Below are 27,774 nucleotides of genomic sequence, written 5' to 3'. Positions count from 1 at the left end.
GGTTTGAGGAGAGGAAGGAGAAAGCTCTGGCCAGTGTTCCGTTACAGGAGGTTCTTACTCGGCCCTTGTTAGATGTGAGCCTATACCACACAGTGAGGACACCTACACTCTGACCGATAGTGACCCTGCACGTCACTGAAACTCCCAGTCTGGGCCCTCAGATTGAGACCTGCCAGGCCCACAATGTGAAAAAGAAAAAGAAAACAACACCATACACCTTTGATGCAAAGGCCTCAGACTCAAAGGCAGGTTCTGCACACCTGGTGCCGAGCCCTGGGGCCTTTTTGAGCCATTCCATACATCCCATCTCCTGCTTCCCCACAAGGATCCAGAGAGTGAGTGGTATTGCCCCCATCAACAGATGAGGAAACTGTAGCTCAGGGAGGTGACTGACACAGCCACGGTGGGTGATACAGCCAGGAAGAGCCCAGGCCCTCTTTTCCAGTGGGGGTGGAGAATGGCCCTCTCCATGGAAAGCAACCACAAGTGGTGTCTGACCATCCGCTCCTGGAAAACTCAGAGGAGTGCCCTTCCACGGGGCTGGGCAGGGGGCTGGGCTATTTGCAAGGCCTGCTGTATGCCAAGCATCCACTTTAATCCTCAAGCTGGCTAAAAAAAGGGAAGCATTTCAGAGGGGCAGCATCTCACCCAGTGTCACACAGACTTGGTCTGCCCACTGTCCCCGAGCCCAGCGTCCCCTCCGTCATGTGGTGGCCTCACATGGGAAAGTACAAAATGTTGCCATAAACCTATGGCTGATCACCTGGAAGTCCACGTCAATCCCCAGGAAGAGAGAAGAGCAGTTTAAGAGACTCCAGCAGGAGAATCTGGGAAGCCGGGGGTCAGAAGCAACATGACAAGAAGGCCAGGGGTGACCAGGGAAAACATCTTGGCTTTGAGCTCCTGGGAAGGTTCAGGCTCAGCGGGTGGGTCCAGGCTCAGAAGAGTAGAGAATCATTGCGGCCCAGCAGTGTGTGTCCCTGAAAAATTCCCTCCTAGGTGGTTGAGAGGACTCGGGGAGAGCCTTTATGTAAAGCATGACCACAGCAAGCACACAGTATATGCTCAGTTAAAGCTGCTGCTTCCTCTTGCCCAGCGTTTGACGTGTATTATTGCATTCGAGTCCCCCAGCCAGCCTGAATGGAGCCCCGAGCCCCGCATTACAGAGGGAATCTAGCTGGATTTCAGACCATATGATGACAGGAGGAGGGGAACTAGGGTGCCCCTCTACCACCATGAATGACACCAATAAAAATCCCCAAATTGGGAAACACAGGTGAACCTTGCTAAACAGAAACCCAATATACAGAAATGCATTCTCTTGGACTTCAAGGGAGTGATTTAAGATACAGAGCCCAGTACTTCACTATACAGGACGTATCCCCTGCCCTTGCCACATATTCTACACGGGAAGGCTGCTCTTTCCGTGTTATGTGCTTTGTCAATGTACCCCACCCCCCATTAGTTACTGCAGCATTCAGGGCACGTAGAGACAACCCAGCACAATGGAAAGTCTTTAGGCTCTGGAATTGGAAAGACCTGGCTTCAAATCCAGGCTCTGCTGTATGACCGTGGGTAAGTGACCTAACCCCTCTGAGCCTCAGTTTGGACAGCTGCAAAGTGGAATGACCCCAGGGACTCTGTGAGTTCTGGACCTAGTAAGGGCTGGCACATGGCCGGGCACCTGCTAGGTACAGGATAAACACTTTTCATGAACTGCTCTCCTTAGACTGACTTCTGGAAACCAAGGCACGGTGGTTAAGCAGGATTTGAACCCTGTTCCCTTGACTGCCCTGTTCCCTTCTGCCTGCTGCCCTTGCTGATTCAATATCAAGGAGCCCTTTGGCCCTCGAGGGCACTCACTCTACTAGCAAAAGCCCATTAGCTTTTATTTCCTCCTGAGAACCGTCTGAGGAATACATGGTGCCTTGGGATGGCCAGAAAGTGGGGATGCAGATCACTGGGTTAGGTCTTCAGCCACCGGGAGCCACTGCACCCTGGAAACAGCTCCTGAGGCCCCTAATGCATTTGGGGGAAGAGTCTAGGAAGGGGAAGAAAGAGGGGAGTGGGCAGATGTCCTCTGGACTGGAGTAGTGACAGGATCTAGGGATGTGACCACATGGTCTGGGGAACCTGCAGCTGCTTTCCCTGGACCTGGAGTTTTCTAGGGTGTGGCCTCTCACTGTCGGTGACCTTGGGGAACCTGCGTGGCCTCGCTGGGCTTGTTCACCAGTAAAATGGGGAAGCTACCTCTTAGGTGGTTACTAGGGCCGGGCATTGAGTAAGGGCCCTCAAAACTGGTCAAACCACAAACGTTTTCTAGGCACCTACTAAGTGCCTGTCCCCTTGCTGGCACTCTGGCACTAGGGGAGCTGTCATGGGCAGGGAGTAGGGAACGATGAGTGTGCCGATGCCAGCCCTGCCACAAACATACTGTTTTACCTTTGACGAGTGTCTGGAGGTCTCTGAGCCAAGAAAGCAAACAGAAAAGGGCTGTGGGTGATGCGAGGCGCTCTCCAGCCTGTTAGTCCATCCCCAGCACCATTTTATACATAACTGACTTGGCAGTGGGTGGTCCTGGCAACAGGGACAGTTCAGAGCTCAGCGCTCAGGCCGGAGCCTGGCTGTTGGGGAGAAGTAAGTATCGTCACAAAGTGCAGGAACTTCACTCTAGGGGTGGATTGTGCACAGCTGCCCTCACTGACCCAGAGTGTGGTCTGAGCTACTGTCTGAGCTGGGGTGGGGGGGCCGGGAGGGGCAGTGGAAAGAAGCAGAAGACTTGGATCTGGCCATACCTCCTACCAGCTGTGTGACCTGAGGCACATTCTCCCCGCTGTGGGCCTCGGTTTCCACCTCTCAAAGATGGAGGTGATTGTAGCCTTTTTGGAGGGCTGTGGGGAGGCGCCCCCTGGCACACACCGGGAACTCGATGCAGACTCCCACCATTTCCCCTCCACCTCCTGCCCTCTCAGTCCTAATGTTGTACTGAATTGGGTCACGTGAGGTCTGGCACTATCTCAATTCTGCCCCTTTTTGAGGAAATGCAGCTGAGGGACAGGAATAAGTGCTCAGAAGTCAGAACGTCTCTGCCTGAGTCATGGTCCTGCACTTCCCAGAGTGTGACTGAGCAAGTCATTTCCTATCACAGGGCCTCAGTTTCCTGGATAACAATAGCACCTTCTCACCGGATTGTTTTAAGGATCAAGTGAACTATTGTAAAAGCTCCCAACTAGTGGTGGCTATAAAAATAGTTAGAACAGTTATCGTTATTATTATGCTTCTGTGTTGCACTCTGAGCTCTGTTCAAGGTTATTCAAGTAGCCATGTATAATCTTCTACATTTTCTATAAAACTTCTGCAACAAATGCTGCCATCATGTATCTCATAACGTCTTATGCAAAAGTTCATCTTGGAGTTCTTTGTCAGGGGACATACTATGTTCCTAAATAATTGTTTTTCCTCCTACGGATAACTTGAGCTATGAAAATCATCCTAATTCCCTTTCTGCCTTGGCTGTCAGGAAGCTGAAAGTCAAATTTATATCTCACTCGTGGCAGCAAATACAGTTGGTTTATTTGCGTTCATTCCTTTTCTGTCTATTTGATCTCATCTTGTAAGTTGTGTCCTTCTTATGTCTTTAAACCCTCTTTGGAAAGAGATCATGCAGAAAAAAATCAACTTAGTAATATTATGTATAAAATTGAGGCAGTTGGCCTAATAGACTTGGTTATCTGGTTTCTCAGGCAAATCTGGCTTGGGAGGGCGTGGGGAGAACAGGTATTCAGGGAATCTCAGAGACACCTCTTCATTTGGGGACAGGAGGCCCTTAATGGTTATTTTTTATATGCTATTCCCTTTTTATTTGCTTTCCTGAAGCAGCGAACCTAGTTCGACTATTTATGCATCACATTCATTAGGAAATGTCAAGTCATAATTAATAAAGACATGTGTTTATAATGTCCTACTAATGAAAAATCGGGTTATAAAAATCTAACAACAAAACAATATATCTTATGTGATTCCCATATATCCTATACTATTTGTGTGTATATCTGTCTAGCTATCATGTGATCAAGGTTTAAAAACCTTTGCCGTCATAAAGGAAAGCAGTCATCAAGTTGGTAAATCCCTAGCCCATAACAGGTGCTCAGTTTCTGGAATGAAAAGTTGGGTGGAGGTCCAGGTTTTCCATTAGGAGTCCTACGTCCTGACTTTGAGAAGAGTGGGCTTGTTCTAGGGCCCTCCCAGGGCGAGTGGGGTGGTGCTTCCTGCCCCCATGGTACAGTGTCCCTGCTCAGACTTGGATGCCCTCGCAAGACCGAGATTCCTCCCGTGGGAACATGATGCAGCATCAGCCTCACAGTGTGTGCAGCACGCTGAACCAAGCCCGGCCCGAGGACATGAGGGGGAGGAGGGGCGCGGAGACTGAGTCCTTCTCACGCAAGGCACAGGAGATGAGGTCCCAGGCGAAGACGCAGAGAAGGACGCCCAGGGCAGTCACACCCATGATGCCACCAGGTCCAGCACCCACCGGCATCTGCTATGTGCCAGGCTGTCAGACGCTGACCACGTGTCCCTTCATCTCCACGTCATCACAACCCTTCCAGGTGGGATCACTTACCCTGGAAGGGTTATTATGAGGAGGAAACTTTTGCAGATGAGGAAATTGAGGATCAGAGGAAGAAAGTGACTTGCTTAAGGTTACACAGCTGGGAAGTGATGGAGACAAGTTTCTAACCCAGGGGAGCTTGACTTCAGAAACTGTGTCTTCAACCATTTTATTCTCTTTTCACACTGAAAGGGGAGAATGGTGGGGAGGGGGAGAATGGTTTTCTTGAGGCAAAATATCCTACCCTGACCTTCTAGGAGAGAGGTTGGCAAACTTTCTCTGTAAAAGGCCAGATAGTAAATATTTCAGTCTTTGTTGCAGTTACTCACCTCTGCCACTGTAGTGGGAAAGCAGCCATAGATAATACGGAAAAGAAATGGGAGTGTCCCAATAAAACTTTACTTTTACACAATGAAATAAATTTCATGTAAAAATCACATGTCACAAAAAGTATTATTTTGATTTTTTTCAACCTTTAAAAAACATAAAAACCAATCTTAGCAAACGGTCCATACAAAAACAGGAAAGTGAGCCCGATTTGGCCTGTGGGCCGTAGTTTGCAACCCGTGTTCTAGAATATCCAGTGCAAAGAGCTCTGATGTCATCATGAATTTTGTCATCGTTGCAGGCCGCAAGAGGCAAGTGACTTGGGGGTTCTGAGGAGAAGCCCAGCTTTGGAGCTGAAGGACGAAGCTCAGAGGCTGGAGTGCCCAGAGGGCAGGGGACCCGAGGAGGATATCTGTGAATGGGGTTGTCAAGCACCATCAAATCAAAGAGTGTGAATGCAGCTCACTGGGTAAGCAATTTGGGGGCTTTGTCCTCAGACGTGAGAGTGGGGAGCCCTCAGAAAGCAGCCTGGACAGATGTCTAAGCCCCTCACTTGGATTCTGTCCAATAGAACCAGACTCTCTCAGGGAGGGGCCTGAGCAACACTGTTTTGAACAAGCTCCACTGCAAAAACCTAAGGACTCTATTAGCTGGGTGACCTTGAGCAAGTTAACGCACTTTTCTGTGCCTTGGTTCCCTCGTCTTTAAAACGGACATAATCATGGCCCCTACCTCATGGAATTGTTAGGAGAGCATCTCAGCCCAGAGCTTGGCATACCGTAAGTGCTTAATAAATGCTCACTATAATTATTCCTATTGTTGGTCCAACCCTTGCATTTCACTGGGGGTGGGGCTGAGCCTGGGGTCTGGCTTGGCCACTCACTGGCCCTGTGCTTTGGCCTTGGTTTTCTCACCTGGAAGGAGCAGCAGCCATGAGCCCTCAGCTGTGACACCCTCCATTGTGGCTGGGCATGCACGTTGCAGGGAGGGAAGCCGGGGTCCGAGGCCCCCCCTGTCTTACCTTCACTGCTCTCGCCAGGCGGATGGTAGAAGGAGAGCCCCAGGGAGATGATGGCCGCGATTTCCAGGATGATCAGCGTTACGTCTTGCAGCGCTTCCCACACGAGCTGCAGGAAGGTTTTTGGCTTCTTTGGAGGTATGAAGTTTTGCCCAAAAATCTGCTTTCTCTTTTCTAGGTCTGAAGCAGTACCTGGCAAACCTGTGGACACAGTGCAGAGAAGTTGGTCTGGAGGGCCCAGGAGAGACACACACACATTGCTGGAATTGTCCCAAGTGGGGCTGGTCACATGGCAAAGGGCAGAGACACGGAAGAAATAGAGCAGGAACCTTGCAGGCACCAGCCAGGAGCCCAGCACCCAGTGCTTGATCTGGGCCCAGAACGGGCACCTGGGAAATGCCAGAGATACCTCGTAGTGGGGAGAATGGTGGCCTCCCCCAAAGATATGTCCAAGTCCTAGCCCCCAGAACCTGTAAAGGTGACCCTATTTGGGAAAATGGTCTTTGCAGATGTAATTAAGGATCTTGAGATGAGATCACCCTGATTATCTGGATAGGCCCTAAACTCAATGACAAGCGTCTTTGTAAAAGACAGAAGGGAAAAGACACAGACACAGAGAGAAAAAGTCCATGTGGAGACGGAGGTAGAGATTGGAGTGATGCAACCACAAGCCACGGAGGCCCAGAGCCAACAGAAGCTGGAAGAAGCAGGACTGCAATGTTCCTTAGAACGTTTGGAGGGAGAACGGCCGACACCTTGCTTGTGGACTTCGGGACTGCAGAACTTTGAGAGAATTACATTTCTCATGTTCAAAGTCACCCACCCTCTTTGTGCTCATTTGTTACAGCAGCCCCAGGAAGTGAATACACACCACCGTGCCCACCTGGCATCTGCACCCTTGCCCCTTGCCTTCCCTGTTGAGCACAGACTCTGAGGTCTCTGCCTGGGTTAGAATCCCAGCCCCTGCTCCTAGCGCTCTGAGCCTCACTGCCGTCCTCTTCAATGCGTATGGTGATCGCGCCTCACCCATGGGGTTGCCTGTGAGCATCTCCTGAGGTAACGCATGCAGTCAGGTGAGTGTTTGTGAGCACCTACTATGTGCCTGGCACTGTTCTGGACACTGGGATAGAGCAGTGAACACGACAGACAGAGCGCCTGACCCAAGGAGCTGACCTCCCAGAGGACACCTGTGTCCAGTACCTGGGGGATGGTGGATGCTCAACTGATGTTAGTGATTCGGGTGCCATCTTCCTCCAGCTGCATCTGTGCCTTAGAAGGGGAGCCCGAAAGTGAACCTTTCACTGTGAAAATTCCGCTGTGTGGCAGACAGAGGCCAACTCCAGTAGGCGGGGCCAGCTGCACTGTCTACGGGGCCCCTTTGCTCCTCTCCTTCCTTTGGGGCTGCCCTGTGTCACCCCAAGTCACTGGCATGCCATTTACTTTCCCCCTAACAAGTGCCCTGGCACACTGCCTGCCTTGCTCATGCTGCACAGTGAGCCAGAAGAGCCCTTCCTGCCATCTCCACTGGTGAGCCCATTCTCAGGGCCTCTGCTGAGAAGACTTCCCTCCAGCCCAGGCAGACCAAGGCTCCCTGCCCTCACGTCTAGCATGGCCTTGAGCACAGCACGGCTTACCTGTTCACTGACCCACATCCCACCTGGGCATTCGTGTCTTGGGGGTGCACCACTCCCAGTCTAGCACTCAAGGCACTCACCACCTTAGCATCCGCCCACCAACTGTATAGGTGACATGCCTGAGTGTCACAAGCCTGGCCTGGGGCGTCATCACAGAGACTGCAGCATGAACGGGCCCCTGCAGCGGGGCAATGTCTGTCCTGTCCTGGAGGCCAGCCCGGCCCCAGCTCACCTGTGGCTTCAAGAGGATAGCTGTGGGGTGGACAGAGAGGAGAGGGAAAGGGGCACGCCCTTTATGGGACCTCTGGTCTCAGGCTGCTCTCAGAAAGGAGGGACCTGGGGTGTCCCCAGAAGAGCACCCCGACGAGGATGCTGGGGTCAGAGTGATGGAACTTTCTGCTGTTAGTTATGGGGGTGAGTGGTCTCATGCCAGATGGTTCTGGGGTGCTAACAGTCTGTCATTTATTGGCTCATTTCTCCATTCATTCACTCAACCCACGTGTCTCAGGCCTCCACGTGGGCCTAGCCCAGTGCTGGGTGCTGGGGAGAGTGTTGTGAAGGGAATAGCCCGGTGGCTCATGGACGTAAGAGCTCAGTGGTCTTGGGAGTCCAGTAGTCTATGGTTCAGGGGTACAGGGAGATGGGCATGTCCCGTCTGGGGTTCTAGGTGCAGAGCCTCTTCTGATGCTGACAGGAAGACATCCTTCAGGAACCTCGAAGACCTTGCAGGAGAGCCGGGGGCGGGGCTTAGCTGGTACCTGGGGAGACCCTACACCCACTTTGCCTCTCAGTGTGGATAAGCTCTGGGGATCCAATTTCATGCCTGTGCACTGAGAATGAGGGAGCCCAGAGCAGGGTTATGTCCATTTTATAGACAGGGAGACTGAGGCCTTCATGAGACCCAGCTGCTGTCTTGGGGCAGCTCCCTGGTCCTGAGAACCCAAGCCAGCCCTGTTCCAAGCACATGGAGATGTTGCCCGCCCCTTCCCATGGTGGGATGGCTAAGATGCCCATACACAGAGCAAGCAGGCACGGCAGTGTGATTCTGGGAACTGCAGGAAGGCTCCTTGTCTTCCCTCCTTTGTTTAATTCTACCCATAGCCAATGTCTGAAGTTCTTCTACTTGGGCTTCATTCTTTTAACTGAAAGCTGTATTTCCTTTGGATTCTGCGGGAGGGGGAAGCCATCATCAGTTCTGACACCGTGGTGTGGGTGAGTTTCAGGCTTTCTCCTGGGAGTAGCTTTTGAGAAAGGGAAGAAGGGCGAGTTCAAGAGGCTGGTGTGTCTCTGAGGAAGGGGGCTATGAGCGGTCAACATTGGCCTCTGGGAGCAGTTTGGTCACCTAGTTCCTTTCTGAGACTCAGTTTCCCCATCTTGATAACAGGGGGAGTTGGCTAGGATGGGTAGGCCCTAAGGATACAGGGTTCCAAGGTCTGCAGGCCCTGAAGTGCTCACATTTTGGGGCTCTTCCTAAGATTTGGTGTAAATAAAGAGCTTCACTAAGAAGCAGCTTGGAGTGGGCAGGGCCAGCCCATCTCCAGGGCCCCTCCTGAGTGATTCAGAGAGAGGTGGGTCTCCCAATCTTCTGAGGGCCTGTATTCAAACATTCTGGAGCCTATAGTGTGAGCCACTGAAGATGTGGATGTTCTCTAGTTCTGGGAGTCTGGCCACGGCTCAGAGGTTCTGTCACGCTGGGGATTCAGAGGCTTGGCATTGAGACCCTGGGTCCTGGGAGAGAGCAGAGGGCAGGGGTTGCAAATTCGAATAGCTGTGAGGGCCAGGCAGGTTTTGTGAATGAGTGCAGTGGGTGACGGGAGACAACAGCGGGGTGGGGGCGTGGGGCAAAGTGAAGACCCTCAGTCCATCTAAAGGGGGCAGCTATCGCTCAGCTCCGGTGGGGAGTGGGGGCCCAGTGTGGCAGGTCTTCCAATCTTCTAAGAGAACCTAGACACTTGGAATGTAATGTAAACACTCCCCAGTAAAAATATCCCAGGGCCAAATACAACAGACCCGTAGCTAGATTCAGCGCCCAGGTTGCTAGTTTGAGACCCCGGAGGCTGTGGGTTAGGAAGAGGGCGGAGGCTGGAAGGGGGAGGTGACAGAGCAGAATAGCCTTTCTGTCACTTCCCCTCTCGCCTGGGTTGCTCCCTCCCCAGCGCCAAGCCCTGTCCTACTCCCCACAGGCCTCTGAGAGGTCCTCTGTTCTTCAGACATAACAGCTCTGAGAATAACAATGTTTGTGGGTTCTGCTACAGCTATTTCCATAACAATAAACACCCCAGTATATAAATCCAAGATGGGAACCTTCAGTGTTGAGGCTCATGGGGGTGGCTGAGGTGGCAGATGGTGGCCGCAATGTCTCGCTCACCCTCTTTCCCTGAGCTGGAGTTGGAGATACCAAGCCCCAAGAACTCAGGTGGGGTTTGGACTCAGATGTCATGGATTCAAATCCTAGCTCTGAGTGACTTCACCGCTAGTGCCTCAGTTTCCCCATCTGTAAAATGGACAACAGCAGGGGTGGGATGAGACTTCAGTGGGACACCTTGTGTAAGGTGCAGTGCTGTGCCTCGCATCAGGTAAGGATATTACACCACAACGTCCAGCTTTAGGCAGTGTGAGCAATTCATCACGCCCTCCTACAGGAGGAAGACTGGACAGGTGAGATTTCAGTAACCTGGAGGCGGGGGGGGGGCAGTCCAGGTGAGGACAGGCCCAGCAGAAGGGCTGTGTGGCCACAGACAAGCCACTTCTCCTCTTTGGGCCTTAGTTTCCCCACACGTGACATGAAGGGTTGGCTTAGCTGGTGGTTCTGAGGACTTACAGGTGGGACATCTCACCTGGTCCAGCCCACTTGTCACCCCTGTCCCAGGAGCAGGATTGTGTAGCCTCCCCGCCTTCTGGCTGAAAATTAACGAGCCTAGCTTGGGGAGCAGAAGCAACCAAGGCTAGCATGAGCGACAAAATGGTGTTGGAGATTCAATTTAGATTAAAGGACATCTCACCCATTAGCATATTAAAAATTAATACACTGTGTCAAATATTGCTGGACGAGGCCAGCCAGGCACTGAAAATTCAGAAACACAAATGCATGGAAATTGATGTCAGACGCTGTGTGGGGCTGTGGGTCGTCAAACGTGTTTTTTTTGTACGAGAGGCAGAGGACAGAACACTGAGTGACGAGTCCGGTTTGTGGGTGAACGTGGGCCAGCTGCTTCGTCCTTCAGAGACTCAGTTTTGTCCTCAACAAAGTGGGAACAAAATCACCCCTAGGCTGTGGTGAGCCAAACAGAGGGGAATGTGTGAACGCTCTCTAACCTATCCGGGTGCCAGGAGTGTCCCTTCACAGTAAAAAATACTCCAGCACTTGTCCCAATTCCTCTACTGCAGTCAGAATTTGTGTGTTCTATTAATTACAGAAAAGGAGAAAGCCAAGGGCGAAGTGTGGGGGACGTTGGTTGTACAGGAATTATTTGTTGTAATGGCTGCTTGCTGTCATTGGACATTTGAGGAATCCTTGCCCCCAAATTCATTTCTATCCAGTTGTCCTGGACACAAACTGGATTTTTCCCCAGTCTTTAAACCTTTGCCTCTGCCAGTTTCCCCATTCCTCTTCTTCGAATGCCTTCCTCTCTTTTCTCAGCTATTTTGGACCCAGGGTTGAATGCTGCAAACGGTAGCCTCAGGCTATCAGAGGGGTTTTGGTTTGGTGGACAGTGTATTTTAAACAAACGGAAATTTGTTGCGAACATTAGGTGATTCCACATAAACATCCTGACGTCTGGCTCAGCAAGGGCATGTGCCTGGACCTCGGGGAGTTGGAAGTTGTGAATGAAAGCTCTCTGACCTGAACATTGGTCCCACCTTGGCTCTGCAAGGAAAGCTCAGGGGGACCGTGAGCACCAGCTTAGGTTCTTCCATGGGCAGAGGGCAGGACCTCCTCAGAGGTGAGCTAAGGTGGATGTTGATGTAGAGAGGGAAGGGAGAATGCATGCTCAGGTTGGACGGCCCGCCCTGGGCATCCTGTCACCAGATGCCAGGGCCCCAGGGACTCAGGAGCCTCCTAGCTAAAGAGGCCCGAGTTCCCCCTCTCCTATGCAGCCCCTCTCAAGGTAGAGAAAATAGTTAGGGTTGTACAGGATGGTGTGCATCCAATCATCCACTTGCTCATTTAACCAATTAACAAATATTTATTGAGCACCTACTATAAGCCAAATATTGTTCTACATATTGGGGATACTGCAGTGAGGAAGACTGGGCTGCTAGGAAGGTTTCTTGGAAGACGTGTAACTGGGTGAGTTGGAAGAAAAAGTGGGGGTTAATCAGGTGAAAGGGTGTGGGTTGGGGGAGAGAGGAGCTGTAAAGGCCCCAAAGAGCTTGGAAAAAGCCAATGTGGCTGGAGCATCCCTAGTTTGCCCCTCAGGAGAGGGGGCAGATGGTCCCCACAGAGGAGAACATATCTATTATGTGTCACACAGGGTCATCACTACACAGGCCTTGGGGTGAGAATGAGGGGGTGACCTACTTGAGACTTTGGCTCACGGAACTCAACTTGTTTTCCTCTTCCCCTTGCCTGCCTGGTAGCTCTGCACTGACTGCAGTTCCCCTCTTGGAGTTGCACTGGAGTGGCATGTATTGTGCCTGTGAATCATCATCTTACTTCTCCTTTCTTCCCTTTGTCTGAATTTCCTCAAGTGGTTTAAAATCTTTCTGTATGAGACACACTTTCATAAGCTGCTTTGGAGGACATGCATCATTAGTCAGAATAAAAAGGGGCTATTGAGGTAAGTAAAGGCACAGAGGCTGGGTTAGAGGTCAGAATGAGGGGGCGAGACAAGAGAACAGAGACATATAAAATATAACTTACTTTCTGCCCTGGTAACTGGGGACGGGGTTTGTTCTTCCTGTGTGTGGGGCACTGAAACAAAGCACCCTATGCTGACAGGCTGGGCTCTACCAAAAGTTGGGGCCTCTGGCCATTGGGAGGGGCTTAGGGTGAGGGTTCCAGACCCTCTAGGTGACCTCTCACCTTTTTCTCTGCTCTGAGACCCTCCGGAAGCTGAGCATCCCTGTTTCCAGCCAAGGGACCCCAGAGAATTTTTTTAACCCCCAGTAGGAGCTGGAGTGAACTCTGCCCACTGAACCTGGCCAATATTCGGGGTGTGGGGTGTGTGTGTGGATGGGTATTGTCAGACTGAGTGAACCTGTCTGCTGCCTGAGCAAATGATTTCAAGTAAAAAGGAAGCACAATAATCACGTCGCCCAGACTTTCCACCTGCTGTCCAGTGCTACCGCAAAAACGAACTGCTCCCTCAGATGCTGGGGCAGGAGGCCACGGCCTCGGGCAGGGGCGAGGGGAGAGGTAGCAGGGAGCCTAGGGCGGGCTGCTTCCAGAGGTGGTGTGGGTGGGACCCCCTGTTTCCAGTGACCTCAGACCTGGGTTCAAATCCCAGCTCCTCTTTGGTTCAGAGTTAGTGCCTTGGGCAAATCAGGAGCGTCAGTTTCCACCTCTGTGCAATGGGATAAAAGTACACATGGCTTGCAGGACTGACAGAGGATCAGGATTATGATGTATGATGTGTATGAACAGTGCCTGGCACACACTGGCCCTCATACATGATAGATGCAGTTAGGTAACCACCACGCTACCACGACTCCTGTTCCTCTGGGCCCGGAATATGCCTCCCGGATAGTTCTGTTGGCATTGCCACTGTCTTAGATGTGTCCGAATTCACCATCACAGCCACAACACACCCCTACCTTAGTCCCGTGACCTGGTTTGGATGCTTCTTTACTTGCTGTGTGACTTTGAGTAGATCACTCACCCTCTCTGGTTCTCATTTGAGGATCAAACAGAACCAAGGCTCTGACAGTGCTTTGTGAACTGTAAAGCCCTCCTCTTCTATTGTGATCACCCCATTATGAAGGTGTGTACACTGAGGCACAGGGTCCTTCTGTTGGGAGGGCAACTGAGTCAGGCCTCTTGCCACGGAGCTCAGCTCTCACACCTGCTCTGCTCCAGCCTGATCTAGTCAGGGGTGGGCGGTGTCTGCTCGGAACAAATGCCTTACAGTGACCCTCCCTGATTAAGCTGATGTGAGTCATTGATCCTGTCAACTCTGGGGCGCGTAGGACATTTCAGATGAAACGAATTGCAAGTGCTTTCCCAGTAAACCAAAGGTGGCTTCATCGGCCTGCTGCACATATTTAAAAAACAGAAATAAGATTCAAACCAGGCGGTGCCCGTGAGGCCTCCCAGAGGCAGATGTGTAACTGAGTGTGTGAGAGGCTGTCTGTGCAGGTATGTGCACAGTCAGGGGTGTGGCTGTGTGTGCATGCGCAGTGTGGGCACACGCAGGAGTGTGGCGTGGGGCTGCATGCGGGAAGGGGAATCCACACGCATGTACCCTGTCAGAGGCCAGGAGAGCGGGCAGCTTGCAAAGGCATCACTGCTGGGTGTTTGGGGAATTCCTGACGTTCCAGACAAAAGAATGAACGGGAGGGCAGACCGGAGTCAGAGCCTCACTACTTGCCAGCTCTGTGACTTTGGGCCGGTGACTTTCCCGCTCGGGGCCTTAGCTTCCTCCTCTGCAGTGCCTACCTCGGAAAGTCAGTGCGAGCACACCTACTGTGCATGGACCGGCTCCCGGCACATGGTAAGAGTTCGGGCAGCACCTGCGGCTACTATTGAGCTACACCCCCACCCGCTCCTGAAGGCACTGGCACCTGACTCGATTGTCCATTAGAATCACAGGGAGCTTGGAACAACATTAACGTCTGGGCCCCAAACCTGGAGATCACGATGGAATTGGGCTGGGGCATGGTGTGGGGCCTTGGGAGTCTAAGAGCTCCCTGAGGATGCACAGTCAGGGGGAGGTGTTTGCGGTTCAGGGACCAGCAGCTTCAGCATTACCTGGACACACGTTAGAAATGCAAATTCTCAGGCATCTGCATTGTGACAGCCCTTCCCTGGGGACCTGAATACAGGCCCTGGTTGAAAAACCACTGTCCTGGGGAGAGGAAGAGAGGGAGCTAACCTGCTCGGTGCTCTGAGCCACACCGACAACCCTGGCACTGGGGCTTACTGTCGAGACTGAGGGCAGCATCTTGTCCAGGTCACTCAGCGGTGAGGGACAGAGCCTGGGCCTGGCCTGAGTCTACCGTCCCTCACTTCTGCAGGGGCTGCCCGCTCCTGGAGGGCCGCTCTCCCTCCCTGAAAGCTGCCCACAGTCAGGCTCACAACCTGCCCTGAGGCGGCAGAGGAGGGAATCGTGTTGTGATTTGAAAAGCTGACAAACCCAGGCATGAGCTAACGGGGATGCAGAGATCACACTCAGACTCTCTGTCTTCTGTTGGTGGTTGAAAAAGTTTGGAGAAAGAGACATTAGAAACAAGGTGGGGAGAGAAAGGAGAGCAGAAGAGACCGATCGGGCAGAGTGGGTTCAGGAGCTCACGTTCAAGGTGGCTCTGACGGCGTCCCTGCCCTGCTCTACAACCTTCAATGGCCCCCATTCACTGCTGCCTCCGTCTCCTGGGCTCATGGGAGCCTCTCTGATGTTGTCCAAAGGACTCTTCCCATCTCACTCTCAGTCCTGCTGTATTCATCCCTCTTTCCTGACAAGTGACAGGCCCCATAACATGCCTGGCATTTATCTGTCTCTGTCTTGGTTCATCTGGCTCCTACCCAGGACACCTACCCTTCCCCTCTGTTGAGCTACCATGTTTAGTCTTCTGAGACCCAGATGACAGTTTACCACCACCTCCTGAAAGCCTTCCTCAATTTACCCAGCAAGGACAACCCATCTGTTAAGCCATATTTAGGCCAGGAGAAGAAACCTTATCTTAAAAGCCATCTCGTCTGGATCCTGTCTTGTTTATCTCCTAGGGGCCTGTGGGCGGGACTGGGTGGCCACCTGGGGCCAGGGTGTGGAGCTGGCGGGCTTGGTCGTGCCCTGAAACCCTTTGTCGTAGAAGGGGGAACAGCCTCGTTCATCCCCTCCTGTAAAACTCCACACCTCTCTTTGCTCGGGGAGGTTATGATCTTCTCCCTCTGCTCTCGCCTGACCTCCTGCTGCTCCAATGCGCCAAATCAATTCTGATACGTAGACCAATCTTGGTCTCCAGCACTCATTCCTCCAGGCGTGCCTAAAACCATCCTTCTTGTCCTTCCCTGGTAGCATTTGTCACCTGGGTCATTCATTCACTAACACATTTATTGGGCATCTCTCCTGTGCCAGGTTTTGGCTCTGGGGGGGTCAAACACCAATTGAGATCCACTTTTTGCTGCCACTCTCATTTGGCGCTCATTCCACCATTCCCTAGAGGAGGATTTTCGCAGCACACAGTAGGCCCGCATACAGTCGGCCTGCAGGAAACCTCCCTCCCTATCCTCTCCTGCCTCCCTGGGGATCAGACATGGAGATGTGGGTGCTGAGGCCACCCAGAGGTGCCTGCACACAAGGGAGGCCATGTGCCACCTGTAAGAGCCACTGAACAAACCTGAGCCCGACAGCGCCTCTGCGGGAAGAGCCCAGCCTGGGCGTCCCTGTGGGTTTAGGCAGTCGCTCTCAGTTCAGGACAGAGCTAAGGCCAGTGGGCATGGCGGGCATGTGTACAGTACTTGGCATTTACCATCACATCATGGTGTTGTTGTTCCTGAAGGGCACGGTGCAGGGGGAAGGGTGAGGGGTGTCTCTCTGATCCATAAGGGTCCCAGGTGGGCTTTTCTATGGATCCAGGGTCTCTAATAATTACAGGTGCTGCCATGGGTAGTGTTTCCCGGTTCACGTGCTCACACAGACCTGGCATTGAGCCACGCACAGGCACACGCAGATGCAGCACACAGCTGTGGCCGCAGCACTGGACTGCTGGCGTGAACGTGCACGGCCACAGCATGTTCTCTGTGCTGGTTTCTCTGTAAACACGGGACGTGGTGGCCACTAGTTTATGTGCACGCACATGGACGTGGCACAGAATGGGACTAGTCACTTGTGAGCACCTCAGACACCGTGTCCCTCTAAGCAGCTTGACACACATGTGCATACGGGTTTCTCCACTGACTTTCATCCACCACTTGTCTTTTCCCCAAGACAGGCTGAATTTTCACCACCGTCTCCACTGTAGGAATTCTTAGATTCACAAAACCTCTTAGCTCAGGGCTCCAGAATTTTTACATGGGCAGGGAAGTAGGAAGGGGGGAGTATGGAAGCAGGTGGTCGGGATTTGGGTGGAAGGTAGGTGGCCAGTGAAAATATCAATTATCTGTACCAAAAAATGGGGGTTGGGTTCAGTGGAGCTGAGGGCCTTGAATAGGGTTGCCAGATAAAATACAGGACATCCAATTAAATTTGAATTTCAGATAAACAGCAAATAATTTTTAGTATAAGTTGTGTCCTATATAATATTGGGGACACACTAATAATAAAAAAGTTATTTTTTGTTTATCTGAAATTCAAATTTAACTGGATGTCCCGTATTTGTCTTTTTTCTTCTTCTTTTTTTAGTTGCTTACAAGTTTATTACTGCCTATATGAACAATCTTCATAGTAAACTGTTGTTTGGCTTATTAGCTCTCAGCAGCCTGTTCCTGAGCTCTGAGGAAGCTTGCCTTCTTCTGCGCTACCTGATCTTCTTCTGGCAAGCGACATTTTGGGACGGCTCCACCTCTTCTTTTTAACTTCTTTCTTAGGCTTCTCAGAAACTGGATTCTCTCGTTAGCAGCATGAGCTTTCTTTGACATCTCCTCCATCATGTCTGGAGTTATGTTGTTCTTTATGTATTGAGAGAACTGTTTCTTGTAAGCGTCTTCACCTTCTTCCGTTAGATAACACATATAATCTGCAACGTTCTGACCCATGATGTGTTTCCGATGTACTTCTGCACTGAATTCCTTGCTTTCTGAATCATAACCAGGGAATCGTTTGATACTGTGAGGGATAGACAAACCTCCGTCCACAGCTCCCTTCAGGGTCCCCCAAACTCTATTTCCAGTAGTAGTTCTGGCAAGCCCTGCATCCAAATACCAGGTTGACCGTCAACGCTTTCCACATTGTATTCATCTCCAGTCACCTCCAGTTGACCTTCATAGATCTTGTCCGTGCCAAACCTATTGAGAAGCCTGTGGGCCAGCAGCAGGCCAGTACAATATGCTGCAGCATAATTTGTCAGGCCAACCTTCACACCGTACTTTGGGAGTTCATGAGCATAAGCTGCATGAATTATCATATCTCTTTCTCTACGGGCATAAGCAATCTGACAAATGATATCTGTCGGTTACCTGAACAATCATCCTGTATTTGGGTGTGCTGTATTTATTTTTATCCTGCATTACCAAGCATTTCTGGGCATAGTAATCAGTTTTACCCTCATGGTGTCTTCCAAATTTCACTTGGTATCTCTTGAAGTAGGCCTTATTCTTTTTTTTTTTTTTTTTTTAATTTTTTTTTAAGATTTTATTGGGGAAGGGGAACAGGACTTTTATTGGGGAACAGTGTGCACTCCCAGGCCTGTCTTCCAAGTCAAGTTGTTGTCCTTTCAATCTTAGTTGTGGAGGGTGCCGTTCAGCTTCAAGTTGTTGTCCTTTCAGTCTTAGTTGTGGAGGGCGCAGCCCAGCTCCAGGTCCAGTTGCTGTTGCGAGCTGCAGGGGGCACAGCCCACCATCACCTGCAGGAGTCGAACCGCCAACCTTGTGGTTGAGAGGATGCGCTCCAACCAACTGAGCCATCCGGGAGGCAGCTCAGCCCAAGGTGCCATGCTCAATCCTAGTTGAAGGGGCGGAGCCCACCATCCCCTGTGGGACTCGAGGAATCGAACTGGCAACCCTGCGGTCGAGAGCCCACCGGCCCACGTGGGAATCGAACCGGCAGCCCTCGGAGTCAGGAGCACGGAGCTCTAACTTCCTGAGCCACCGGGCCGGCCCTTGAAGTAGGCCTTATTCTTGACAACTTTAACAAATCCCATCCTGCTGAACAGAGACCCGTTCTGCGGCTTGTGACAGACCTGCAGGTCCAGCTCAGCTCCAGGGGAGAAAAGCCAGTAGTTTTCTTTGTTAAATCTGATAACCCTACTCCTACAGCTACCCCAGTCACCTCTGCTTGGTTCCCCCACTGTTAGAGCAAGACAAGTCCTGTGGCCATCCAGTCTCACACTCCTACTTGACAGGTGGGAAAATTGAGACGGGAAAATGACTTGGCCCAGATACAGGGTGATCCAGCTGCAGAGCCGGGGCTGGTCTCCTGACTCCTGGCCCAGGCCCTTTTCACCAAGGGAGGGGACATTCATCTTGCTCAAGTGTTCTTTAAAGAGCTGAGCCTTATTGCACACACACAAATTATGGCCATTTCATATTCTCTCTCTGTCATTTAAGGGATTTGATTTAGACTGTCCTGAGGTGACCCTGAGAAGCCTTTATCTCATCCCTTTGGGAAAATGGAGGCCAAAAAGCCATTTTTCTCTCCTCCTGTGAAGGGTCTTGATGGTTGAACACAGATATCTGAGATGTCATCAAGAGAGGAGCTTCCCTATTATTCCAGGAGGGGGCGCGCTGCAGAACTGCTGCCTGCAGCCTCCCAGGGCGGCTTGCAGAGAGAAGCAGAGAGGGCCAAGTGCCAGACTTGACTCTACCACTTCTGAGACCTTCTGCAAGTGGTGTCATCTCTCTGAGCCTCAGTTTCCTCATCCTTAAATTGGAGCAGAGGGACGACCTAGCTCTGCCCACTGGGGTGAAGATGAAAGGAAGTACAAAATGTGAAGTGCCTGGCACACAGTTAGTGTCCAGAATTTGGGCAGAAAAATCCCTTTCCTCCCGTTGAACTCAAACGCCACCCCTACACTGCATCGCCAGCTGTGGCAGAGTATTTTTGTCTTCTCACTGTTTTGTGACCTTGAGTAACCCCTTTGTGATGCAAGACCTCCCCCCTCCCCTGCCCAGTCTCTCCACTACACTGGGGCTGCAGATTGGGGGAGGGGATGGTGCTATATGCACATGTATGCGCTCTTATGTGACCATCATTCTACACAGGTGACTTGCATTTAATCCTCCTGGCCGTTTTATAAGATTGGGATTATAAATTCCATTTTATGGATGGACAAACTGAGGCTCAGAGAGGAAAAGTGAGTTGCTCAGGGCCACACAACTAAAGCCAGGATTTGAACCCAGGTCTTTGAGGCTCCACAGCTGTACTCTTTCCACACCAGGCCAGGCTGCCTGCTTCAGCAATGAAATCAAAGCCGACACCTCCACCATTCTCCTTGCTGCTCTTGAGACAGCCTTTTGCTATAAACGGAGACTTGGCAATGGGCAAGAACTAGTTCCCAGGGATGCCAAGCACCTGAAGGGAAATGGGAAACTTAGTCACCAGGCTGGGTGTTGCTAAATATTTGTGTTGTCACCGTGATGTGGGTTCCTCCATTGGCATAAATAAAAGTCATATATTTTTGAAAGAAAAAAAACCCACAAGCATTTCAAAAGCTTCAACATTTATAGAAAAATGCATTTCTGTCTTTGGAAAGCGAGTGGGCTAAATAAATTGCGGTACATCCAGTCCATAAAATACTATGCAACAGTTTTAAAAAAATGAGATCCATTTATATGTACTAACATAGAAGGCTTTCCAAGACAAACTGTTGAGTGAAAAAAGCAAGTTGCAGAGCAACGTGTATAGTTTGATTCCATTTATGTAAAACAGAAAACTCAACAAAACAATAGCTTATATTTTCTATGGGTACATATATATGTAAATGTGTAGCAAAATGTCCGTAAGGATCTGCTCCAAACACATGAAGGTGGGACCTCTGAGTAGGGAAAGGACAGCACAATTAATTGCAGTGGACAAGGGGACTTTAACTTTGACTGAAATATTTTAATTTTAATGAGGAGAATGTGTTTGTGTTTTATTTGACTAATTCAAAGTTTAACCTAAAGGGGGAAATCAATCCCTACGGTAAAAAAATATAGGTTTGTTTCCATATAACCTTTGGATGGAATGGACTTGGGGACATCTATTCCTGGGTTAGAGTTTTGCTTTCATCACTTACCACCTTTGTGTACCTCTGCCCAAAAAAACACTTATCTCAGATCTGACCACTCTCCTTCACCACCCGAATATCAGTACAGGGTGACTGCAGTAGCCATCTCACTGGTCTCCCTGCTCCCACCCTCCATCCATTCTACACCCAGTGGTCAGAGGGATGTTGTGAAAGTGTAAAGTGCACTGTGTTAATTTCAGGCCCTTGCTTAAAATGCTATAGTGGCTTTCACTGCACGCAGCGAAAATCCAATTTCCTTGCCGAGAGATCTGGAAGGCCCTGTACAGTGTGGCCCTTGCTTTCTTCTGATATCTCATCCCTTCCAGCCTATTTTCTGTGGCTTCAACACAAGTGCTTTTCTGTCTCAGGGTCTTTGCATGTGCTGTTCCCTCTACTCAGAATGCTCTTTCCTCATCTCATCTAAAGCAGCACTTCCTTTGGCGGAAACCACCGTTTCCCCACCCCAGGTTGAACCCCTTTTTGAATGTTCTCATAGCTCCCTGAAAATAACTTTCATTTTAACATTATTTTAAGAATAATGTAATTGGTTTTCTTAGTGTTTGACTCCCCTGCAGAGTCCAAGCTCCATGAGGGCAGGGCCTGCACCTGATACATTAATGTTCAGTCCACATGTGGCCTCTCCTAGGCACATTGCATAGGAAGGGAGGGGGAAGGCGTGGGCAATGCATAACTCCAATGTCTGCTCTAAGGTATTTGCAGACTGAGGACTGGGGGGCAGGGGAGATACTTGGGGTCTTTTCGAGTAACTCCCCTCTGTGTCCAATTGCCTCAGTGGACTCCTTTGTTCTTGTTGCTGACGGGAGGGATGTAGGAGCCTCCAGCCAGACCCCCACTAAAGGACTTGGGGAAGCACACATGTCTAGCCTCAGCCTCACCCGGGGACATCCCTCACACTTTCCACTTAGGTGTCTGAAATTACTACTGGGGACAATTGTTGGTAAGATCCAATATCAGAAATAAAAGCCAGGAAAGCAGAGGCTTTCACTTCTGTAATACTAGCTTCTCCTGCTCTTAAAAATGGCACCTTCTCTGAGGACCAGAAGGTGTGTCTTAGATTCTCACTCAGGATGAAAGAATTCTGGGGGGAATGGGAGACTTGGAAGTGGGGAAGGAAGGTAGCGACGTGGCAGTTATGAAGCAAATCAGAAAACCCATGAAGACCCTAGAAAGTTGAGAGGAATTCCCTTGTGAAAGTTGTTTTAGGAGCTGCGTCTACATCCATTACCATGTGTGGGCCCTGCGACTCTACAAGGCACGTATTAAGAGGTCCGTGTTGCAGATGAAGATACCTTGGTTCACAGATGTCTCACACCTAAAGGTCAAAGCAGTGATGGCCTCCATGGCACCCCTGAGCACTTACTCTGTGCCAGGCCCCATGTGGGCATGATTCCATTTACATCTCATGGTTTCCCTGTGACTTCATTTTGTTACCCCCATTTTACAGATGGGGAAACTGAGGCACGGGGCTGCAAAGAAATGTATCCTCCAAGTTTCAGCTCCAGGCCTATCTGAATCTAGAGCCTACTAGATTCTGTATCATGCACAGAATCTTAACTACTGTATCATGTTCCCCAGAAGGTGAACCTCACTGTAGAAAATTTGTGCAATCTCTTCCCACCAGGAAAATCCTCATGAAGGAGGCTGGAAAGGTATTATAGTAGCCCATCTTATGGATGAGGAAACTGAGGCACAGAGGGGAGAAAGTGTCTCTCTCCAAGGCTATTTACTGAGGGTGTCTGGATCCACACTCAAAAGAGCATGCTGCCTCCTTTGAAGAGGAATGTTTCAGAGCCTCGAACCCTGACATGTTCCTTACACCTGGGCCACCTGGAAGGTTCTGATCACCTGGGAGGCTGGAGGCTTAAGGAGGCTTAAGGCTGGAGTCAGACAGACCTGAGTTTGAATCCTAACTCTGTCACTTTCTAGCTGTCCGACCTTAAACAAATTACAGAAACAGCTCTGGGCCTCGGCTTCTGTACCGTGGGAGTCACTGGTAGGTACCTCCCAAGACAGGTATGTGCATTACATGAGGTAATACCCATAATGCCCTCAGCATGGCACTTGGTGCGGGGAAATACCTCAATTAATGGAAGCCATTATTGGTACTATCAGTATCTCCTAAGGAGCTGTGACATTCATCTTTGGTTCCCAGGGCCACAGCCCCTCCATCCTGGGACACTCCACGCCGCGGCCATGGCGGCCAGCTCCTGCGCACGGTGGCCACACTCCTCACGTGCCCACTGAGTCTGCCCTCCAATTCAGGACTTTTCCTGTAGCTGGGAGATCATTAGGTGCCCCCAAGCAGGGGCCCAGAGGCACCCAGTTACCCAGCCTGTGACCAGCAGGAGCTGGGAGTCAGGACAAAGGCTTCGCCTTGCACGGTTGGAGGGGCAGCGCTGAGGCGCAGCCCGCACGTTCCCTGAAGGGGGGTCCCTGTGGCCCAGAGCGGGAAGCACCTCAGTCGCACTCCTGACACGGTTGTTCCTTGTGTTTTCCCCTCCTCACTCTCTCACTGCTGAGACCACACCCACATACAGCACCTGTACCTCATCCTGGACTCACACTGCTTTTGGGGGAACCCAAGCGAGGACAGGTCAGTAGGTGAGCGAGTGTGTGAGAAAGCCCTGGGGTCTGGCTCTCATGTCGCTCTTCTGGTCACTGGCCAGGACGCCTTGCTAGGCCTCTGCTTCCTCTTGACTGAGGGGCTTCCACCAGCTCTAAGGGTCCTCGGAATTTGAAAATTCCGAGCTCCTCCTTCACACGTCTCTTGTAACCGTTTCACATTGATGAAGCCGTTAACCTTTTATAAGGGGCCTTCTAAGGCTGCTGGGTCAGCCCTGTGGCCCCACACCCAGCAGAGGGTGCTGCCACTGAGTGAGGGGATGAACCTGTGCTGTGTGGCACACAGCATGCAGGGTGCCCCACTGACCAGGTCACTTTGGTGACACACGTCCCTTCCTGTGCTGCCTCCAGTGTGCCTGCTCCGTCTATGCCTGGCCGCTCACCTGACCAGCTGCCCTGCCACCCTCACCCTCCATGGATGGCCACAGCACCTTTTCCAAGAAGCCACCTTTGATCACCCACTCTGATCCAGTGACCGCGCTCCACTGCCTTGTCCCCCATACAAGTTATCAAGCGGTATTTTAACTGACTCTTCTGATTATTGAAGTTTGGGCTCCTGAAGGGCAAGGCCTGTGTCATTTCATCTTGTGTCTTTGCTTATGTCTGGCACACAGTAAATCCTCACTATGTATTTGTAGGGGGAGGAAAGGCAGAGGGAGAGAGAGAGGGAGGGAGAGGGAAAAAGGGAGGGAGGGAGGATCCTTGGCTGTGACAAAGGATTCTTTGGGGCAACAGCTATAACAATCACAACATCCATATGAAACCCGCTGGTTAAATCCCTCATCATCACAATCATCACAGATGACACTTATATCTACTCTGTGCCAGCTTCTACACTACCTGCTCTCACATATATAAACTCATTTAATTCTCTAAGTGACTCCTTGTGGGAGGGACTATTAGCGTCCCATTTTACACAACTAGTAAGTAGCAGAGCTGGATTTGAATCCAGGGAAGCTGGCTTGAGTCCTGTTCTGAACTACTACGTGTTTGGCCTCATTCATTCATTCATTCATTCATTTATTCAATACATTGTGACTGTGCACTTCCCTGAACCAGCCTCCCACCAAGCCCTGGCCATACACTGGTGAGCAGAAATTTCAGTTCCCACCCTCTGTGGATTTTCTGCACCCACTTGGGGGCTTAACTTTGTAATGCTGTTACCATATGTTTTGAACTGTGTGGCCACAGCGTTCAATGATTAACTGTGGTTCCAGCCATAGCACTTTCCAGCTGTGTGACCTGAGACAAGTCACTCACCTTCTCTAAGTCTTTTGGGATATACAATGGGGGAGATCCTGCAGACCCCAGGGGGCTGACGAGAGGGTTATGTGAGGCAATGCCTGCACACAGTGGCACTGATAGTTATTCCCTAAATGTACCCAGTAAACTACGTAAGGCCAACAGACTTGTCTACACTCCCTGGAGGAGGACACTGAGGCTCAGGGAGGTGACGTGACTTGTTTGAGCTCATGCAGCCACTAGTGGCATAACCAGGACGAGAACTCAGGTCTGGAGATGCCAAGACTCCATGCTCTTGTTGTCCCATTACACTGGTGTGTGTGGGTATCTCGTTTGGGAATAGCTAAGCAATTGCACCAGTATCTACCATCATGCTGATGTTTAACCGCACACTGTTGGGTATTCTTTTGTAAATTGTTTGTGTGTCTCTCCAATAATTTGACAAAGGCTGCCTGTGCAACAGAGAAGGATTAGCACCTCCTTCATCTCATGTGCCAGGCACTTCCTGTGCGGGCCTGGCGTGGTGGGGAGTGCAGCACCAAGGCTTGATAAAGGTGCCGGACTGACCCAGGCTCTCACTAATACGCTAACATGAGAACCACAGTGACCGCTGGTAAAACATGCTCAGTGAATCCCACTGGAGCAGTGACTGTCGTCCCTACACTGATCTAGTGATTTGTGGCAACACCCACTGAAGTCTCTGTCTGGAAACCTGCCACATTCTCTCCTAAGTGTTATTTAGAGGTGCGTTGTTTTGGGAGAACATGTGCTTCCTTTGGCAAACTGTTTCTGAAGTTTTGTTCATTCTGAACACTGGAGAAGTTGCGTGTGTCTGGTTTAGGGATTCAGTTCCTGTCACCTGAGGGCCCACAGGTGGCCCTCTTCACTCCTGAGTTCACCATCTGCATCCGGGCTCCCAGCGTGTCCCATTGGGCTATTCCTGCAATGGCTCCTTTGGGATCTTCTGCCCAGTCCCAACACCTTCTGTCCCATGACACAGGCTGCTCTTAGCTCCCACTGTGGACTTCTGCTTCTCCCTTCTGGAACTTACAATGGCTCTAAAGGAAAACAAATGGTGTCTACACCCCTGTTTGACAGTGAAGACCAGTCTCATTCATTCATTCATTCCCCTTTCCTTTATCTTTGTTCACATATCTTTTAAACAAACATTTTTTTTTTTCTGAAAACAACACACATTTTTTATCTTAACAGTTCTAGAGGTCCCAAATCTGTCTCACCGGGCTGAAGTCAAGGTAACAGGGCTGGTGCCTTCGGAGGCTCCGATGGCCAGATCTGTTCTTTGCGTTTTTCTATTTCTAGAGGCTGACTACATTCCTTGGTTCCTGGCCCCCTTCCAAGCTCCAGCAGTGTAGCATAGTTTCTCAACAAGTTACTTCACCTCTCTATGCCTCAGTTTCCTCATCTATAAAATACATACATTGTGCGTTTCTCTAAAGATGAAATGCCTATGTGTGAGGCACTTGGAACAGTGCCTTGTATTTAGTAATCAAAATATGTTTTATCTATTATTTTTAAAAGGGGCCTAGTAGGCTGAACAAACATTTTGTGATTGCTGCATCCAAAATGTCAGATGTGTGCTGTCTTCTAAGGACACAAAGATAAATTCGCATGATCCCTGCTTTGAGTTGCTCGTGGTCTGGGGTGGTGATGGTAGAGTGGGGACAGACACCTAAAAAATTAGTTTCCATACAAGGTGATAAAATGCCACCTGAAATGCTTCTCTTTCCGTCTTTGGGTCCTTTTCCATAGCTGGGTCTGTCACCTCTCCTTGGGGATTTGCCCCAATGCCATCCTCTACCAGCATCTTTTCCTTCTCTCTCATAGTATCTATCACACTCTGGTAAATATTATGATGGCCTGTCTGTCTCTACTCTACCAGCTTGAGCTCTTTACCTCAGTTCTGTAGAAGGTAAATTGTCCAGCACACAGTAAGGCTTTAAGAAGAGTTGAATCGATCCAACTCTAGTTTTTGAGTAAACCTCTTGTGTGTTCTAGTTCTCCTTGCTGACTCCCAATCAGATGTCTCAGATGGACCATCCATCCATTTGCTTCGGTGCTGGACTTGGGGCCAGACTGCCTGGCCCTGCCACTTACAGTTTGGGCATGTTAACCCCCAGGTGCCTCAGTTTTTCCATCTTTACAATGGGGAATATGATAGTATCTACCTGATAAGGTTGTTATGAAGATATGATGATATGTCAACATGCTTAAAACAGCGTTTGGCACATGGTAAAAGGGCGGGCCACTATTGTGATCATAAAAGACTTTCCCCACATATTGGGATAGGTCCTTCTCTATGGTTCCTTTGGAGCCCATTTAATATCTGTTTGGAATTGTCACCCTCTCCTGTTTTTGTCTACTTTGTATTTTGCCCTACTGGTTGTGAATTCCTGGGGTTCTTCTGACTGACTGGGAGGGTCTGGGTCTTGGGAGGTTTTGGGGAGGAAAGGGTGGGTGGACCAGCCACTTCTCTCTGGGAAGAATCATCATCCCCACTGCTCACTGGGTCATACCTGGTTGCTTAGCAACCTGGAACACACATCTCTGCTGCTGCTTGCAATTTTATGGGGAAACAGAATGTTCCCAGTGAACCCTCAAATCACATCCCATTGAGTTTTATTCAGCCTGAGGCCCAGCAACAAAACCAAAAGGAACAGAACAAAGCGCCAAGACATTTGGAGGCAGGGCACTGTGCTAGGAAACGGGCTGGGGTTCTGGCCATGCCCACACCTAGCTGGCTGGGTGATGCGGAGATCCTCACCTAGGTCTGGGTTCAACAAGTAGCTTTGTCACCTCCTCAGTAGCTGAGCCATCTTTCCTCTCAGCCTCTGTCACTGCTCAAGTGCTAGATTGAGGATCTGGTACCTGCTTTGCAGGGCCTTGGTGAAAATGAATGAAATAATGTATTATGTCACTCTCTTGTTCTCAGCTCTCCAGCAGTTGCCTCAGTTTAGAGGAAAAACCCACACTCCTTCTGCAGGTTCCCATCAGCCCCTGCTCATTGTCCTGGCTTCACCTCTTGCCAAATATCCCCTCAAGTCTCACATCCGATCCTTTGCCCACTCTCCCCCTTATTCCATGTGGTGGCCGTCCTTTCGTTCTCCAGGTCTTTTCTGCCTCTTGACCCCAGGATTTCAGAGGATCTGTTCTATTATTCTCATGTCCAGGCTTTTGCTTATTTCCTCCAGAGTCCTTGCTACAATGGACAATCTTAGTTATTTTTCCATTTACTTTTTTTTGGTTTGTTTGTTTTTGTT

General features: G+C 50.4%; 1 protein-coding gene and 1 pseudogene across 14 annotated transcripts in view; both read right to left on the bottom strand.

Moving 5' to 3' along the window:
* ATP2B2 (ATPase plasma membrane Ca2+ transporting 2) overlaps positions 1 to 27,774 on the bottom strand; it is a 360,418-nt gene that overhangs the window by 75,542 nt on the left and 257,102 nt on the right. For all 14 annotated transcript variants that reach the window (XM_033131470.1, XM_033131472.1, XM_033131469.1 and 11 more), the window contains one exon: positions 5,958 to 6,155. In XM_033131470.1, the coding sequence (XP_032987361.1) occupies positions 5,958 to 6,155 (198 nt within the window). The remainder of the gene's footprint in view (positions 1 to 5,957; positions 6,156 to 27,774) is intronic.
* On the bottom strand, positions 17,151 to 18,553 carry LOC117036556 (60S ribosomal protein L5-like; annotated as a pseudogene).

Source organism: Rhinolophus ferrumequinum, chromosome 17, assembly GCF_004115265.2.
Source record: "Rhinolophus ferrumequinum isolate MPI-CBG mRhiFer1 chromosome 17, mRhiFer1_v1.p, whole genome shotgun sequence".
NCBI lineage: Eukaryota > Metazoa > Chordata > Mammalia > Chiroptera > Rhinolophidae > Rhinolophus > Rhinolophus ferrumequinum.
Note: the sequence above shows the minus strand (reverse complement) of the source record. Positions and strands in the feature narration are given on the sequence as shown.